The sequence below is a fragment of the Culex quinquefasciatus genome, chromosome 3 (genome assembly GCF_015732765.1).
Source record: "Culex quinquefasciatus strain JHB chromosome 3, VPISU_Cqui_1.0_pri_paternal, whole genome shotgun sequence".
Lineage (NCBI taxonomy): Eukaryota > Metazoa > Arthropoda > Insecta > Diptera > Culicidae > Culex > Culex quinquefasciatus.
Genome location: NC_051863.1, coordinates 64,928,674 through 64,945,158, shown reverse-complemented (window position 1 = coordinate 64,945,158; position 16,485 = coordinate 64,928,674). Strand labels below are relative to the sequence as shown.

Below are 16,485 nucleotides of genomic sequence, written 5' to 3'. Positions count from 1 at the left end.
ACGCTCAGGCGAGGAACATCCTGGAAGGAGCGTCACTGACTACGTCCGTAGTCCTGTTAGATCTAATTGATCAAGACAGTATAGCTCTGGTTCCTTGCAAGTGTCCTATTTTCTTACCTCCACGTTGGCTTGGTTTTCATGATGACCTAGCTGGTGGCCTGTGGAAACGGATCGTAAACCTTTGACCAAAGTCAAAGTCGAGACGGCTAAAAGAAAGGGCGCGACAATGTGGGAAAGGGAAGTAATTTGTGATTGTAGACGGTATTGTTTTGATTCACAGTATGTTGAGTCAACTGCTGTGGATGTACCTGAAACATCGCACAACGGGGTTTCTCTTCTCTTCATTCTCAGCTACCACCTATCTTCTGTTTATTTTGTTTCACTGATTTTCTAACGCGGCTTCTGTTTACTATCCTCCATTTGATTTCGATTTTACTCATTTGATTCTCTTATTTCTCAACGCTTTTTCACTCTATTTTACCAATTGATGCTGCTGTAACATACTTTCTGCTTTCCCTTAATTTGGCAGCGATGTCAATTTTGTTATCATCTGCCTTTTCTTTATTTATCTATTTGAATAATTTTTCATTTGCCCTATAAATTGCCCTCAATACAATCTAAGCTTGTTTGTTACCTCTATTTATTAATTATTGTTAATTTATTTATCTACTTCATAAATTACTAGGGGAACAGCATCTAATTCCAGCGTGCCTCTAATGTTGGCAGGTCAGAACTTTGACATGCAATTAAAGCTAATTAAAAGCGTTTTCAACTGAAATCGAGTGATAAATAGCTCAATAAGAAGTGAGCAAGCAAGTTTCTACCAAAAGTTTTGCAAAATTAGTTGTTTAAATAGTGAAAATCAGCAAATTGGATGGAGTTAGGAGCGAGAGCTTAACCTGCCAAAGATACGAGAATTTCCCCTATCTTTCTTTTACTATTGATTCTTCAAATAGTATATTTCTTTCACTGTCCATTGTTTTCAATCTTCACCCTTTTCTTCAAACAAATGAGGTTCGAGCCCTTACTCAATTTTTGGAGTGATCAAAGAATTAACACAAATATTACTATTGTACTTTTGAAAAACTTTTATAAAATGCTTAGGACCAAAGTTGTAACAAAACACCGCGACAAAAGAAATAGCAACATAAAAACACGACTCAACACTAGGAAAGATTTCAGGAGAAAACAAAACACAGTAAAATAACAACTAGTTTTTGAATTCAAACTAAAAATAAAACAGTTTTTGCTTTAATGAAAGTTGATAGGCACACTATAAATGGTTAGGCGCTTATACTTACATCAAACCCTACGTAATGTACCACCCCCGGCCGAGTTAAAATGCGTAACCGGAAAAGAAGGTGTGCATGCCTGGCACGAACACTCAAAGCGTGTTCTAGCGTGCTGCTCGTACTGACTCAGAGCAAGGGTGAGATGTAGGTGTAAGGGCAGTGCGTGTTCGTCGGGAACCTAGTGCATAAGATCGGTCAAGGCCCGTTCTTACACTGAAAATTGCGAATTGCGAATGTTGAGGTTATATTTTTGAAGTAAAATTTTTAGGTTTTTAAAGATTGTATTTTCTCTTTGGGACCATCCACAAACCACGATTTTTTTTCATGACCCTTGCCTTGACCGTCTCTTGAGGATTTTTTTTTAAATGGATTTATTGCTTTCATTCTTTTGGAGCCTTTAACCATAAAACGAGTTTTTTTATCAAATACTTTCTGAATTAGTTTTTTTTTTTTTTTTTTTTTTTTTTTTTGCAGGCCAAGGGTGTACATGATACTGATGATACTCGTCGGTTGACACACCTAGGCGAGGAACATCCCGAAAAGAGCCCAACTACATCCGTAGTGCTGTTTGGACAAAACAGCATGGCTCTGGTTCCTTGCAAGTGTCCTATTTTCTTACCTCCACGTTGGCTTGGTTTAGTCATCATGATGACAAGGTGTAACCTAGCTGGTGGCCTGTGGAAACGACTCGTAAACCTTTGACCAGCGAGGGTCAGAGTAGAGACGGCTAGAAGAAAGGGGCGCGACAATGTTGGAAAGGAAAGTAATTTGTGATTGTAGACGGTATTGTTTTGATTCGCAGTATGTTGAGTCAACTGCTGTGGATGTACCTGAAACATCGCACAACGGGGTTTCTCTTCTCTTCATTCTCAGCTACCACCTATCTTCTGTTTATTTTGTTTCACTGATTTTCTAACGCGGCTTCTGTTTACTATCCTCCATTTGATTTCGATTTTCCTCATTTGATTCTTTTATTTCTCAACGCTTTCCACTCTATTTTACCAATTGATGCTGCTGTAACAAACTTTCTGCTTTCCCTTAATTTGGCAGCGATGTCAATTTGGTTTATCATGTGCCTTTTCTTTATTTATCTATTTGAATAATTTCTCATCTTCCTGTAAATTGCCCTGAGTACAATCTAAGCTTGTTTGTTACCTCATTTTATTAACTATTGTTAATTTCTATATCTACTTCATAAATTACTATCTTCCTTTTACTATTGATTCTTTACATAGTATATTTCTTTCACTGTCCATTGTTTTGAAACTTCACCTTTTTCATAAGCAAGTGAGGTTCGAGCCCTTACTCAATTTTTGGAATGATTAAAGAATTAACACAAATATTACTATTGTACTTTTGAAAAACGTTTATAAAATGCTTAGGACCAAAAATTGTAACAAAACACCGCGACAAAAGAAATAGCAACATATAAACACGACTCAACACTAGGAAAGATTTCAGGAGAAAACAAAACACAGTAAATAACAATTAGTTTTTGAATTCAAACTAAAATAAAACAGTTTTTGCTTTAATAAAAGTAGATAGGCACACTATAAATGGTTAGGCGCTTATACTTACATCAAACCCTACGTAATGTACCACCCCCGGCCGAGTTAAAATGCGTAACCGGAAAAGAAGGTGTGCATGCCTGGCACGAACACTCAAAGCGTGTTCTAGCGTGCTGCTCGTACTGACTCAGAGCAAGGGTGAGATGTAGGTGTAAGGGCAGTGCGTGTTCGTCGGGAACCTAGTGCATAAGATCGGTCAAGGCCCGTTCTTACACTGAAAATTGCGAAATTGCGAATTGCGAATTGCGAAATACTTTCTGAATTAGTTTTTCTTCATTAAAAAAGGAAATGTCTTAAATGTTGGTCGCGATATTTTTTTATATGGCGTGGATTTTGCGCGGTTTCGGATTTTAAGTCGGCGCGGATATGGCGCGGATTTTTTTTCGACTCTCCCGTAACAACCTTGTATGTTTGAAAGCTCGACTCTACAACTCACCTGGCAGAAACACTGCAAAGAGGTGACATGCGCAGGTTCGATTTTTGTGTGTGTGTTACGATGTACCATCTCTCGCACGTTAGCTTTCTCTGTGGCAACCTTTTTCCTTACAAACTTTGAGTAAGGTTAGGTTATGTTACGTTAAGGTCGTCTACTCTACATTCCTCTTCACAGAAAAAAAATCGAAAGTAGGAAAAAAGTAGTGTCCAGTCCGCAAAAAGTGAAGTGTCATCGTCACACAGAGGGCGTTCTGTCGAGGGAGAAAAACTTTTCACTTTGGCAGAGGCGGCACATGAAGGTGTGATCCTGGCGGTTGGTGAGCAACAGCACGGGAAAACTATCCCGTGAAACCACCAGAGCATAGGCGCAAAAAAGGCAAGAGCAGGTCATACGTGCCAAATACGAAACAAAAGTCGGGGGGATGGAGGAAATGCTTCCCGGTGCATTTTCCAGGTTCGTTAGGCTTGAAGTTTTTATCCGTCCTTGATGGCACAGACTGAAGAGAGAGGTCGCCGCACAGGATGATGAAGATGACGATGATGAACATAAGTCATGCTCGAATTTAATTTTCCACTCGAGTGCGCCTCTGCTGTGGTTTTGCGAGTGTGATTCTTTGATGTGATAATAACAATTTCATATCAGATGTGACAGGCACTTGGATGCCGCTCGATGTGGCCTTTACGCAATGAATTTTTATTTGTCACGGTTGAAGAAATGTATCCAGTCACAGGTTTCGAGTTATTGACGAGTAGGAGCAACTGTTGATTTGCAATTGCCAACCAAAGTTAAAGCATACATTTCCGCGCAATTTTTCAGAAAATAGGTAAATTTATAAATTGTCCTGTGGTAAACAAAATCCTAATTAAAAATATCTTAAATAAAACATAATTCATTGTACCCCTGGTCACATCACCTGAACCGTTTTTCCAACTTGGTGCGTGCAAAATCGAAGGGAAAAAGTTTATCACTTTTTGCGGAAAACCCCTTGCCTGCAGGGATCCTGCTCCACGTGTCGCTCGGAAACCGTGCGTGACGAACCCCCTCTTTCAAGTCCCCTGGACCCCAAGTAATCATAACCACCGAGATGGGTGTGAGGGTGGGTATGATAAAAACACCGACCGTCAACTTCGTTATTAGTTTTAATTGGCTGTTAGTCATGTTTGCAAGTTTTGCTCCGTTTTGACACCTTTGACAGGACTACGGCGCGCCGTGGCTCCCCGGTAAGTGACGATGATGGCTGAGAAAGAAGCCTCCACCACCACCGCCGGTCGTGTAATTATATGTGGGAACTCTTTGTCACGCAAAACACCCGGAACAGACGGGACGGGAAGTTGTCCTTTTCCTTCGTGTGCCGGCGGTGTATTGTCACACGACAACGGGGATAATTTGATTGCCGAGAGACAAAGTTCACACAACATCGTAACAGTTTTGTAACTGAATTATGCGAGGGAGGCATGGTGACGGAGGCGAAGTCTGGCACGGCCAGCAGGAACTTGTCCCAGCTAACTTTAATCACAAGGTGAAGTTTATGATTCCATTACGAACACTTGCGCCGGCAGAAGGTAGATCGCAGCAAATATTGATGAAATCATTCGTTAACATAAAACATCAGCTCGATTTCAGAGAAAAGAAAAAAAAAATTAAAACGAACTCTGTGAAAACATTTTCAACCAAGATACACTCTTTCGTGGAAACAGCGCCGGATGTTCGGCACCATGGATACCGTACTGAATTCTCGCTAACTCTGAAACGGAGACACTCTGGGTAGCGACGAGTTCGGGGCAGCACTCTGAAGTTCCTCCTAAAAATCTGCTCATTGTTTGCCTTTGGTGAAGACGGCGGACCAAATAAATCAACAACGAATCTTGCGCTTCGCGGAAACGTATCAATTTGGAGGACAATTTCCGCCCTCCTTCAACCTCCTCTCGTAGGACCGTTACACTTCCGGTGCGGGAGGCTTCCCGGAAGCGACCTGGGACACGAAATGAAAGGAAAAAGCACGAGAAATTGACACAGCGCGACGCTGGCTGGAAGTCGGTCGCGTGGGATGGCTGGCGGAAACGCGTGGGTGGGAATGAATAAACTCCCAATTATCTAAACATTTTTTTTCTGCCCGTTGTGTGTGTGTGTGACAGAGCTGCGCGCTTTTAACACAAAATGAGGAAAAGCTCGCAGAAGCACGTTTTCATTTGCTCCCCCCTTTTTGGACGCTTTTTCTTGGCTCTGTTGGGAAAATAATTAACGCAAGGTTCCAGATTTGCCTTTGAAGGGTGTATTTTTAAAACTTTTATTAGATTTCAAGGGTGTTTTAAAGGACCAGAGACATCGATAACAAAAATATAACTTTGCATGTAATCTATGAGCAATTCTTTACGAAATTGGTCTTTTTTCTTAAATTTTAATTTTTGTATTTTTTAATCCGATTGAAACTTTTTTGGTGCCTTCGGTTTGCCCAAAAAAGCCATTTTGCATCCTTAGTTTGTCCATATAATTTTCCATACAAATTTGGCAGCTGGCCATACAAAAATGATGTATGAAAATTCAAAAATCTATCTTTTGAAGGATTTTTTTGATCGATTTGGCATTTTCGGCAAAGTCTTAGGTATGGATATGGACTACACTGAAAAAAAAAATTATGCACGGTGAAAAACAATTTTGGTGATTTTTTATTTAACTTTTTGTCACTAAAACTTGATTTGCAAAAAAACACTATTTTTTTTTTATGCCGATGCAAATATTTAAAAAAGTTTTTGTCCCTCGGCCCTGGCCGCGGTCAAGGGGGGGGGGGGCAAAAAAATAAAAAAATATAAAAATTTAAATAACAAGCCATAGTCTTCACATTTAAATGAAAAAAGTGTTTTAAAATGCATTTTACACTAGTTCAGTTGTTTTGCAATCATTAGTTTTCAAAAAATCTAAGATCTGACAAAAACAAAAATTGTATCGAAAAAAAAGATTTTGCATCGAAAATTTTCAAAAAATCTTAAGATTTTTTGATAAACCCAAACATGCTAAAAATGATTTTAAACGCAGGAGAATGTATTTTAATTTGATTTCAGTGGGTTGCACTTGAATTTTCATTGAAATTTTGAAGTTTATTGTAAAAATATTTTTTTGCCCCCTGATTTTTCGGGCCAATTTTGAAGGGGGGGGTGACAAAAACTTTTAAAAATATTTGTACCAGCCTTATATGTTTTAGAAGACATTAAATACCAACTTTTCAGAAATTTCCAGGTTTTGCAAAAAATCTTTAAGCGAGTTATAATTTTTTGAATCAATACTGATTTTTTCAAAAGATCGAAAAATTGGTCGCAAAAATTTTTCAACTTCATTTTTCGATGTAAAATCAAATTTGCAATCAAAAAGTACTTCAGTAAAATTTTGATAAAGTGCACCGTTTTCAAGTTAAATCCATTTTTAGGTGACTTTTTTGAAAATAGTCGCAGTTTTTCATTTTTTTTAAATTAGTGCACATGTTTGCCCACTTTTGAAAAAAATATTTTTGAAAAGCTGAGAAAATTCTCTATATTTTGCATTTTTGAATTTTGTTGATACGACCCTTAGTTGCTGAGATATTGCCATGCAAAGGTTTAAAAACAGGAAAATTGATGTTTTCTGAGTCCCACCCAAACAACACACCATTTTCTAATGTCGATATCGCAGCAACTAATGGTCCGATTTTCAATGTTAAAATATGAAACATTTGTGAAATTTTCCGATCTTTTCGAAAAAAATATTTTCAAAATTTTTAAACCAAGACTAACATTTTAAAAGGGCGTAATATTGAATGTTTGGCCCTTTTGAAATGTAAGTCTTGGTTTAAAATTTTTGAAAATATTTTTTTCGAAAAGATCGGAAAATTTCACGAATGTTTTATATTTTAACATTGAAAATCGGACCATTAGTTGCTGAGATATCGACATTAGAAAATGGTGTGTTGTTTGGGTGTGACTTTGAAAACATCAATTTTCCTGTTTTTAAACCTTTGCATGGCAATATCTCAGCAACTAAGGGTCGTATCAACAAAATTCAAAAATGCAAATTATAGAGAATTTTCTCAGCTTTTCAAAAATATTTTTTTTCAAAAGTGGGCAAACATGTGCACTAATTTAAAAAAATGAAAAACTGCGACTATTTTCAAAAAAGTCACCTAAAAATGGATTTAACTTGAAAACGGTGCACTTTATCAAAATTTTACTGAAGTACTTTTTGATTGCAAATTTGATTTTACATCAAAAATGAAGTTGAAAAATTTTTGCGACCAATTTTTCGATTTTTTGAAAAAATCAGCATTGATTCCAAAATTTATAACTCGCTCAAAGATTTTTTGCACAACCTGGAAATTTCTAAAAAAATTGGCATTTAATTTCCTCTAAAACATATAAAAAAATAAAAAAAATACGAAGAGAAATGAGCAGTTCCCTACAAAATCGATCTATTTTTTGAATTTTAATTTTTGTAGTTTTTAATCCGGCTGAAACTTTTTTGGTGCCTTCGGTATGACCAAAGAAGCTATTTTGCATCATTAGTTTGTCCATAGAATTTTCCATACAAATTTGGCAGCTGGCCATACAAAAATGATGTATGAAAATTCGAAAATCGAATTCGAATTCGATCGATTTGGTGTTTTCGGCAAAGTTGTAGGTATGGATATGGACTACACTGAAAAAAAATGATGCACGGTAAAAAAAAATTGATGATTTTTTATTTAACTTTTTGTCACTAAAACTTGATTTGCAACAAAAAACGCAAAGTTGTAGGTATGGATATGGACTACTAGGGTGTAATATCAAAATCGATTTTCCAGCACAGCACTTTTTCAGTTCCTTTTGGGGTCCTAAACAACTCCCCAAAGTTTGGGACCGATTGGTTTAGTCCTCACTTTGCGCAAAGCGATTCAATTTTCCATATAAATTTGTATGGGGAAAATCATTTTTTTGGATTTTGGTATTTATCAAATCCACGTTTCATGCTATATCAAAACCGGACTCATATTCAGATGCTCTAGAATGTCCTCTACAACTTTGCCGAAGAGAGTATGGTGCTAACTTGCTCCTGAAAGAAGATATAGCGTCCTCAAAACTCGTCTAAAACGTGATTTTCGAGCAAAAAACACGTTTTAGACGAGTTTTGAACACGTTGTATCTTTTTTTAGGGGCAAGCTAGCACCATACTCTCTTCGGGAAAAATGTAGAGGACATTCCGGAGCATACGAATATGAGTCCGGTTTTGATATAATATGAAACGTGGATTTGATAAATACCAAAATCCAAAAAAATGGTTTTCCCCATACAAATTTATATGGAAAATTGAATCGCTTTGCGCAAAGTGAGGACTAAACCAATAGGTCCCAAACTTTGGGGAGTTGTTTAGGACACCAGAAGGAACTAAAAAAGTGCTGTGCTCACTAAATTTGGACAACTTTATTTTTTTCCATACAACCATATTACACCCTAATGGACTACACTGAAAAAAAAAAAAATGATGCAGGGTAAAAAAAAAATTGGTGATTTTTTATTTAACTTTTTGTCACTAAAACTTGATTTGCAATAAAACACTATTTTTATTTTTTTATATGTTTTAGAGGAGATTAAATGCCAACTTTCAGAAATTTCCAGAATGGGCAAAAAATCTTTGACCAAGTTATGATTTTTCGAAACATTACATTTTTTTCTAAAAATCGAAATGTTGGTCGCAAAAATTGTTCAACTTCTTTTTTTTTCGATGTAAAATCGAATTTGCAATCAAAAAGTACTTCAGTAAAATTTTGATTAAGTGTGCACCGTTTTCAGGTAACTTTTTTTTTTTAAATTTTCGCAGTTTTTCTTTTTTTTTTTTTAAATAATGCCCATGTTTGCTCACTATATAAAAATATATTTGTGAAAAGCTGAGAAAATTCTCAATATTTTTTTTTGAGAACTTTGTTGATACGACCCTTAGTTGCTGAGATATTGCCATGCAAAGGTTTAAAAACAGGAAAATTGATGTTTTCTTAGTCTTACCCGAACAACTCACTATTTTCTAAATTCGATATCTCAGCAACTAATGGTCCGATTTTCAATGTTAAAATATGAAACATACGTGAAATTTTCCGATCTTTTCGAAAACAACATACTTTTTTTTTAAATCAAGACTAGCATTTCAAAAAGGCGTTATATTGAATGTTTGGCCCTTTTGAAATGTTTTTCTCGATTTAAAATTTTAGAAAATAGTCTTTTTTGTTTGCAAATTGAATTTTACATCAAAAAATAAAGTTGATTTTTTTTGCGATCAGTATTTCGATTTTTTGAAAAAAATCAGTTTTGATTCCAAAATTCATAACTCGGTTGAAGATTTTTTGTCCATTCTAGAAATTTCTGAAAAGTTGGTATTTTATGATGTCCCCTAAAACATATCAGAAAATGAAAAAATAGTGTTTTTTTTGCAAATGAAGTTTTAGTGACAAAGAGTGAAATTAAAAATCACCAAAAAATGTTTTACCGTGTATCATTTTTTTCAGTGTAGTCCGTACCCATACCTACAATTGTATTATATGGACAAACTAATGATGCAAAATGGCTTCTTTGGGCATACCGAAGACGCCAAAAAAGTGTCAGCTGGATTAAAAAATACAAAAAAAATATAATGACCGAAATCTGAGAGAATTGCTTTAGTGTGGAAGGTTCCTTGGAGTAAAAATTAGGTTTGGGTGCTATCCCTATTTAAGCCTCCGGATTCCTAGGTTCGAGCAGAAACTTGCAATAGAGACCACAAAAGACCTGGGAGTCGTTAAAGTGGACGGTTTGATTGGATGAGAACTAGGGGAAATTCTCGTATCTTTGGCAGGTTAAGCACTCGCTCCTAACTCCATCCAATTTGCTGATTTTCACTATTTAAACAACTAATTTTGCAAAACTTTTGATAGAAACTTGCTTGCTAACTTCTTATTGAGCTATTTATCACTCGATTTCAGTTGAAAACGCTTTTAATTAGCTTTAATTAAATGTCAAAGTTCTGACCTGCCAACATAAGGGGCACGCTGGAATTAGATGCTGTTCCCCTACCTTTAATGCCAGTCATTTGAAATTTTGCCAAATAAATCTCAAACGATTCCCCATATAAAAATTACTTGTTAGAGGAAAAATCATGAAAACATACAGCCCAGACGCTTCGGATAATCGAGTCTGGACTGTAGTGCATTGCTGTATGTTATGTTTAGAAAAATTTAAGTGCTTGATGAGATTGAATGTTGCTCATTTACAAGAATTCTAGAGTTTATTTCATTGACAAGGTCCTATGAACACATGAAACACAGTAGCTTATGTGATCTTTTCTTTGTATAACATATGAAACAATTTAACAAACAAACACCACTCTTGCTGACCTTGAAAGTCCCCCATCAATCAAATTCTTCAAAGAAAAAAAAAACAATCCATCCCCCCTTACCCCCCCCCCCCCCCCCAATTGAATCGATTATGGAATTTTTCATGACCCAGCACAACAATTCAAGAGCAAGTATATGCCGTGCCGCACAAAGTGAACAAAAGTAAGCCGTCAGTCTGGGTTCAGAAGTCGGCAATTTCACCCGGGAAAAAAACAAATGGAGTTGCTGCCATACTGCATTCCATTTATCCTGCCTCGGTAGGACTGTGTGAAGTTGGCCATCAATCGGAAAGTGAGTGACGATATGGGTGGTGGGGATGAAGGTTGACGAAAAACAATAAAAAACGAGCGCGCCACACCCCATCCCCCGCGTTGAGGGTGGTACTACCAAAAAGCATAACAACAACGATGAGTTTGTTTTGCTTGCATAAACAAATAAATTACACAACTCATCAGCTAAGTTTTTGAGTAAATCTGGCGATGCCGATGCTAGTTGGAGTACGTCGTGTTCCATTTCAACGCACCATGTGCTTCAATCTATGACTGACCCTCGTTTGGTCATCATTTGTTCCGGGAATTCCGTTTGACTTTTCGATAATTTCCATTTGTAGCTCCGGGTGGCAATATGTGTTTCTGGCAATGCACTTCATCGCTGGAACCATGATGTGCTCGTTGTGTGCACTGCTTGGAGCAATCCACCCTCTGAATGGGGAGACCTTTCCCGGAATTCGTCGACTAGTCGAGCCAAACCAGGGAGATAACAAGTTTCGGAGCTCAGTCTCTTTCGCTGCCTGGTTCAGCATGATTTCCATGTATTCAAATGACCTCCTCCGACAAGTGGATTTTCGTTGGCTAGGGGAAAGTGCTTCCGCCACTCGATGCCGGCACATGCTGTGGTGCACCGGGATGTTCGTTTTGCGCGCTGGGCCAAGGGAACCAGTTGCGCACAACGTCAAGGACGAATCGCTGCTCAACGGTGCAGCTGCCGCTGCTTATCTTTCCATTTTTCAACACATTGTTCGGAAGACGACCGCATTTCCCGAGTAGGTGGGGGTTGGTCACACCGGGATCGATCGATCACGCGCCCTGCTCCATATAACCGCGTGCAGAGTCTTTTTTTATCGTGAAAGTTACAATATCGACTCTTTTATGCAAATTAACTGCCATCCATTTTTACGAGTGCGCGGGAGTGAGTGGGTGGCTTTTTTGTGGTAGTCTTTCGCCGTTGGAGTTCTTTGCTCTATATTCTTGTGGCGTAACGGAGCTTGAACTCACTGTCTCTCAATCGCTAGGATGAAGAATGATGGCAGTTGGGTTCGTACGGTTGTATAGTTTGTAGGTACAGGTTGGTTATATGTGGTAGGCTGGGGTAGAAGGATAGGACTGTTTGATAACGATGTCAGGGTGATGCGTGATCGATTGCCCTTTCCGGCGCGAGAAAGAAAGGAGATAAAGTTGTTGAGTGGAAACTTTCAGGAATCAAGCAAAAGTTTTTCATATTAATTTGTTTTCGTTGTTTCATGCCAAAGAACAACACTTAAAAGCAATTATTTTAAGACCACAGACAAACAGACAATGGCATGAGACAGACTTTACTAACGGACCATTTCAATAAATTATCAGAAGGAGGAAGGAAGCGTGGACATACCGTAAACTAAACGAGTGTGATGCGTAAGGGGGTCGTTGGAGAAGCATCTATGTTTAGGCGGGGCCAGACAATGACCAGTGACCTCGAAATTGGGACGCAAGAGCTCTGTAATTCTGAAATGAGGCAGCGCGAGGGCCAACATTCCCGAATATCCGCGGTTCCGCGAGTATTGGATTCAAATCACACAACTGGAATATCCACTTTTCCCCTTTAATCTGCAAGCAACTAGGTTCAACATAATTTGGAACCATGCTAAACGCCCCAAGCGAAACGCTGCCCGTGCCCGTGTTTTGTCCTCTTTGATGAATGTCATTAAAAGTCATAATCACGGTTCTAACGACCTCTTCAGGCTGTGGAGAGGAGGCCCGACCCAGCGCGCGATACGGCAAGCAGCGCGGCAGCGCAAAAGCCACTCATTTCGCTGAATTAAAAAAAAAGCATCAAAAAAAGCAAAGCCTGGTTATGGCAACCGGGCCTGAAAGGACATACAGGACGGTACAAAAAACATCACGAACGTCACCTCTGCACGCCACTTGACCAGGGTGACAAAAAGGCACTCGTGACATCGCGGCGACGCCGGATGCTGCTGCTGTCTCTCCCAGAACCATCGTGCTAACGGAAAATTGGCAAATCGGGTTAAAAGTAACACTCGGGCTCGGGCGGTAATTACCGACCCTGACTGTAGCCGTTCTGTCTATCTGTTGGGAGAGGTTCAAATCATTCCCTTGCCAATTTGTCTGTGTGGGCAACCGGAAGTGCTGGTATGAAGCTATTCCTTGTCGCAAATGTAGGACAACATTCTTTGTTTTAGGTCCAACCACAGAAAACAGACGCGGAGCCTCTCTGTTTTCTGTGGCTTAGCCGCCGTTGGTCGTCACAAACGGGTCAGCATTTTTGAAACTCACATAACTTACCTTTGAATTTTTCGTCCCCAGGACATCGCCGCGTATATCAAGAAGGAGTTTGACAAAAAGTACAACCCCACCTGGCACTGCATCGTCGGCCGGAACTTTGGCTCGTACGTCACGCACGAAACGCGTCACTTTATCTACTTCTACCTGGGACAGGTGGCCATCCTTTTATTTAAGAGCGGTTAAGCGGCGCCGGTCAACGCGGAGTGAGGAGGTGAAGGAAGCGCGTGCTTTAACAAGACAAGGATTTAGGGGAGCGTAGCGCGTTTTGTGTGTATACAGGAAGAAGAAGAAGAAGAAGCAGCAGAAGTCAGGAGGGTAGCAAACAAACACAGCAGCAAAAGCAGAAAAAGCAACAGCAGCAGCAGAGCAGGAACACATTCTATTTACTATTACTTCTACTATTAATGATTATTACTACAATTAATGATGCCCAACAACAACAACTCCACAAACAACATCCCGGATGGTGTGAGCCAGGAGCTATGTGATATCCGAGAGAGCTGTGCTGTGTGTGAGATGGCGCTCCGGCTTCCGGAAGGAACGCGTGGGTCTAGTTCTCAACCAACTCAACTCAAACTTAAGCAAATCCTTTCGAATGAGACACAGAAGAACCAGCCAACCTACACACTCGGTGAAAACAGACAGCGTTAGAGAGAGAGGGAGAGACGGCTATAGATCTTTTAACAAAAACGATTTAGGAGCACATTATGTATAGACACAGACAGCCAGTGGGAAAGGTAGTAGTTTTTTCAGAAGAGGATTCGATTATATTCCAAGCAAAATTTGCGAATGAAATACCTGGGTTTAGAGCAAATTTATTGAACCATATTATAGTTTTTTGTTTTGTAAACACACAGGCTTACAAATAAGTGTGATGCGTGTTGAAAGCTGCGTAAACGATCGGTAACTGTTTTGATTTTTTTTTCTCATAATTTTCTTAGTCGCCACATTGAACTAATAAAAAATAACGATAACTGGAGGACACAAACACAAAGAAAAAACACTTTTCATTTCACTCTCATCTTTCCCTTCCCCGCCTTTTCACATCGCGTAAACTTTGGTGTCTTTCTTGAAACCCCAAACCATTCATGTCGCATCACCCACATACACTCACACTCTCAGCGAATCTCCCGTCCTTCCGCTTGCTCGTGCGATCAATTTGGAATGGTCCTACTAATCGGAATAACTCTCGCGCGAAAATGTCCCCGCTGTGCCCCTGTCCGTTTGAATGGTGTGTGTACAATGTAAATCGGCGTTGGTGTGTAGGTCAAGGTCGTCAACGACGATCTTATCGTTATCGTCTTCGATCAGCGATTTTTCTTCCTTTGCGATAGGATCATCGGTGATGATTTACAACAACTCTCTTTTGAAAAAAAAAAAAAAAAATGCAAACAGTTAAAAAAAATACACTTTTAAACTTTAGTAATGACGAGAGACATACTAAAATGAATTCCCATTTTAAGACAGCGTTGTTTATCGACGGTCGCACATGCTTGAGATTTCTCATCTTGCATCTACACAAATTTGTGTAGTTTTGTACATTAAATGTTCATGTTGTTGTACATCTTATGTTCTAAGTTGAAAAAAAAAATGATAATGAAAACTGTTACAGAACTGATTTGTCGTTATGGTCATGTCTGTAACATAATCACCTGCACTTTTCTTTGTGTTTTAATTTCCCAAATTTGCACTAATCCAAGGACTAAACCTTAGAACAGGATTGTCCGTCGAACGCAACGTTGGACGTAGAACTTTGCGCCAGTTCTATTTTTCCTGTCAGCACGACATTCTACAAAGTTTGCTTTTTGCAATGGTCGATGTCAGGCAAGCTATGCTGACCGGCGCAAAGTTCTGCGTCCCACGTTGCGTTCGACGGACGATTTCTGTTCATAGCTTTAGTCCGTGAATCACTTAAAATTTGGGAAAATTAAGTTTTTTTTTTTAAAAAGGAGGTTGTTATGTTACAGACATGACCAAAACGACAAAGAACTTTGGCGCAATAATGCGAGCTGTCAAAACGGCTACGAAAAAGGGGAAAATACCTAGTTTTTGTCAACTGTTAGATTTGAGTGAATTTAAATCAGATCTGAGTAAATTTTACTCAATTTTCGTTGAATTCTAACACTGTGTTCGTTTGGGCTTACTGAGTTCTCATTCTATAGAGGAGAAAAGCAACTCGCGACAAAATTTTGAGGCTAGGAATTTTGACAGGTATGATTTTCATAAAGTATTCGCCTCCTTTTCTCTCCCACAGAAAACCTGGGAACGAGGTAGCTGTCAAACTAGGCCAAAATGTTAAAGTCACTCACAAAATGAACTTTGAGTGATTTGAGTTCATTTCTGACGTCACGATTTTCTCCTCTATAGAGGAGAAAAGCAACTCGCGACAAAATTTTGAGGCTAGGAATTTTGACAGGTATGGTTTTCATAAAGTATTCGCCTCCTTTTCTCTCCCACAGAAATCCTGGGAACGAGGTAGCTGTCAAACTAGGCCAAAATGTTAATGTCAAACTAGGCCAAAATGTTAACAGTTTGGCCTTGTTTGACAGCTACTTTGTACCCAGTTTTCTGTGGGGGTGAAAAGGAGGCGAATACTTTATGAAAACCATACCTGTCAAAATTCCTAGCCTCAAAATTTTGTCGCGAGTTGCTTTACTCCTCTATACCAGCGATTCTCAACGGGGGTACCGGGCCTACTTGATTTACATGGCAGGGGGTACCAGCCTAGAAGAAGGTTGAGAATCGCTGCACTATACAGAAGAAAAGCTTGGAACTTAACCTCAAAGGTAAATAAACTAAATAAACTTTTTTGACAGGTGTCATTCATTTAAAATTTGAATTCTGTTCCAATTGTTCTGTACCGCATGGACACAAACACGGTCAGGAGCACGGCAAGGACACGGCCACGGGAACGACCAGGAACAGGCACCTTCGTGGTCAGGTGCACGTACACGAACACGGCCAGAAGCACGCACAAGGCCACTGGCAAAAATACGGAAAATTTCTTTATGACGTTTCGGCAATCGGAAGCAAATTCAAATTCAAAAAAAAAAAAAAAATGCTAAGTCCCGATTTGACACCTGTCAAACCACTGAAATGGCACTCACAAATTGAATACTGAGTTCTTTGAGTTCATTTGCAACGTCACGGTTTCCTTGCCTATTAGGTTTTACGCCGACTCAATTTTAAGGTTAGAAATTTGACAGCATTTTTTGCACGTGTGTCTCAGTCAAAATGTGTGAGCGTGTGCGCTCGTGACGTCACG

The 16,485-nt window shown here is 39.0% G+C and overlaps 1 protein-coding gene across 2 annotated transcripts in view; it reads left to right on the top strand.

The window, feature by feature from the left end:
• Positions 1-14,607, top strand: part of LOC6048878 (dynein light chain 1, cytoplasmic) — a 73,105-nt gene extending 58,498 nt beyond the window's left edge. For both annotated transcript variants that reach the window (XM_038259336.1, XM_038259337.1), the window contains one exon: positions 13,242-14,607. In XM_038259336.1, coding sequence (XP_038115264.1) covers positions 13,242-13,403 — 162 coding nt within the window. In that variant the 3' untranslated portion in view covers positions 13,404-14,607. The remainder of the gene's footprint in view (positions 1-13,241) is intronic.
• The last annotated feature ends 1,878 nt before the right edge of the window (positions 14,608-16,485 follow it).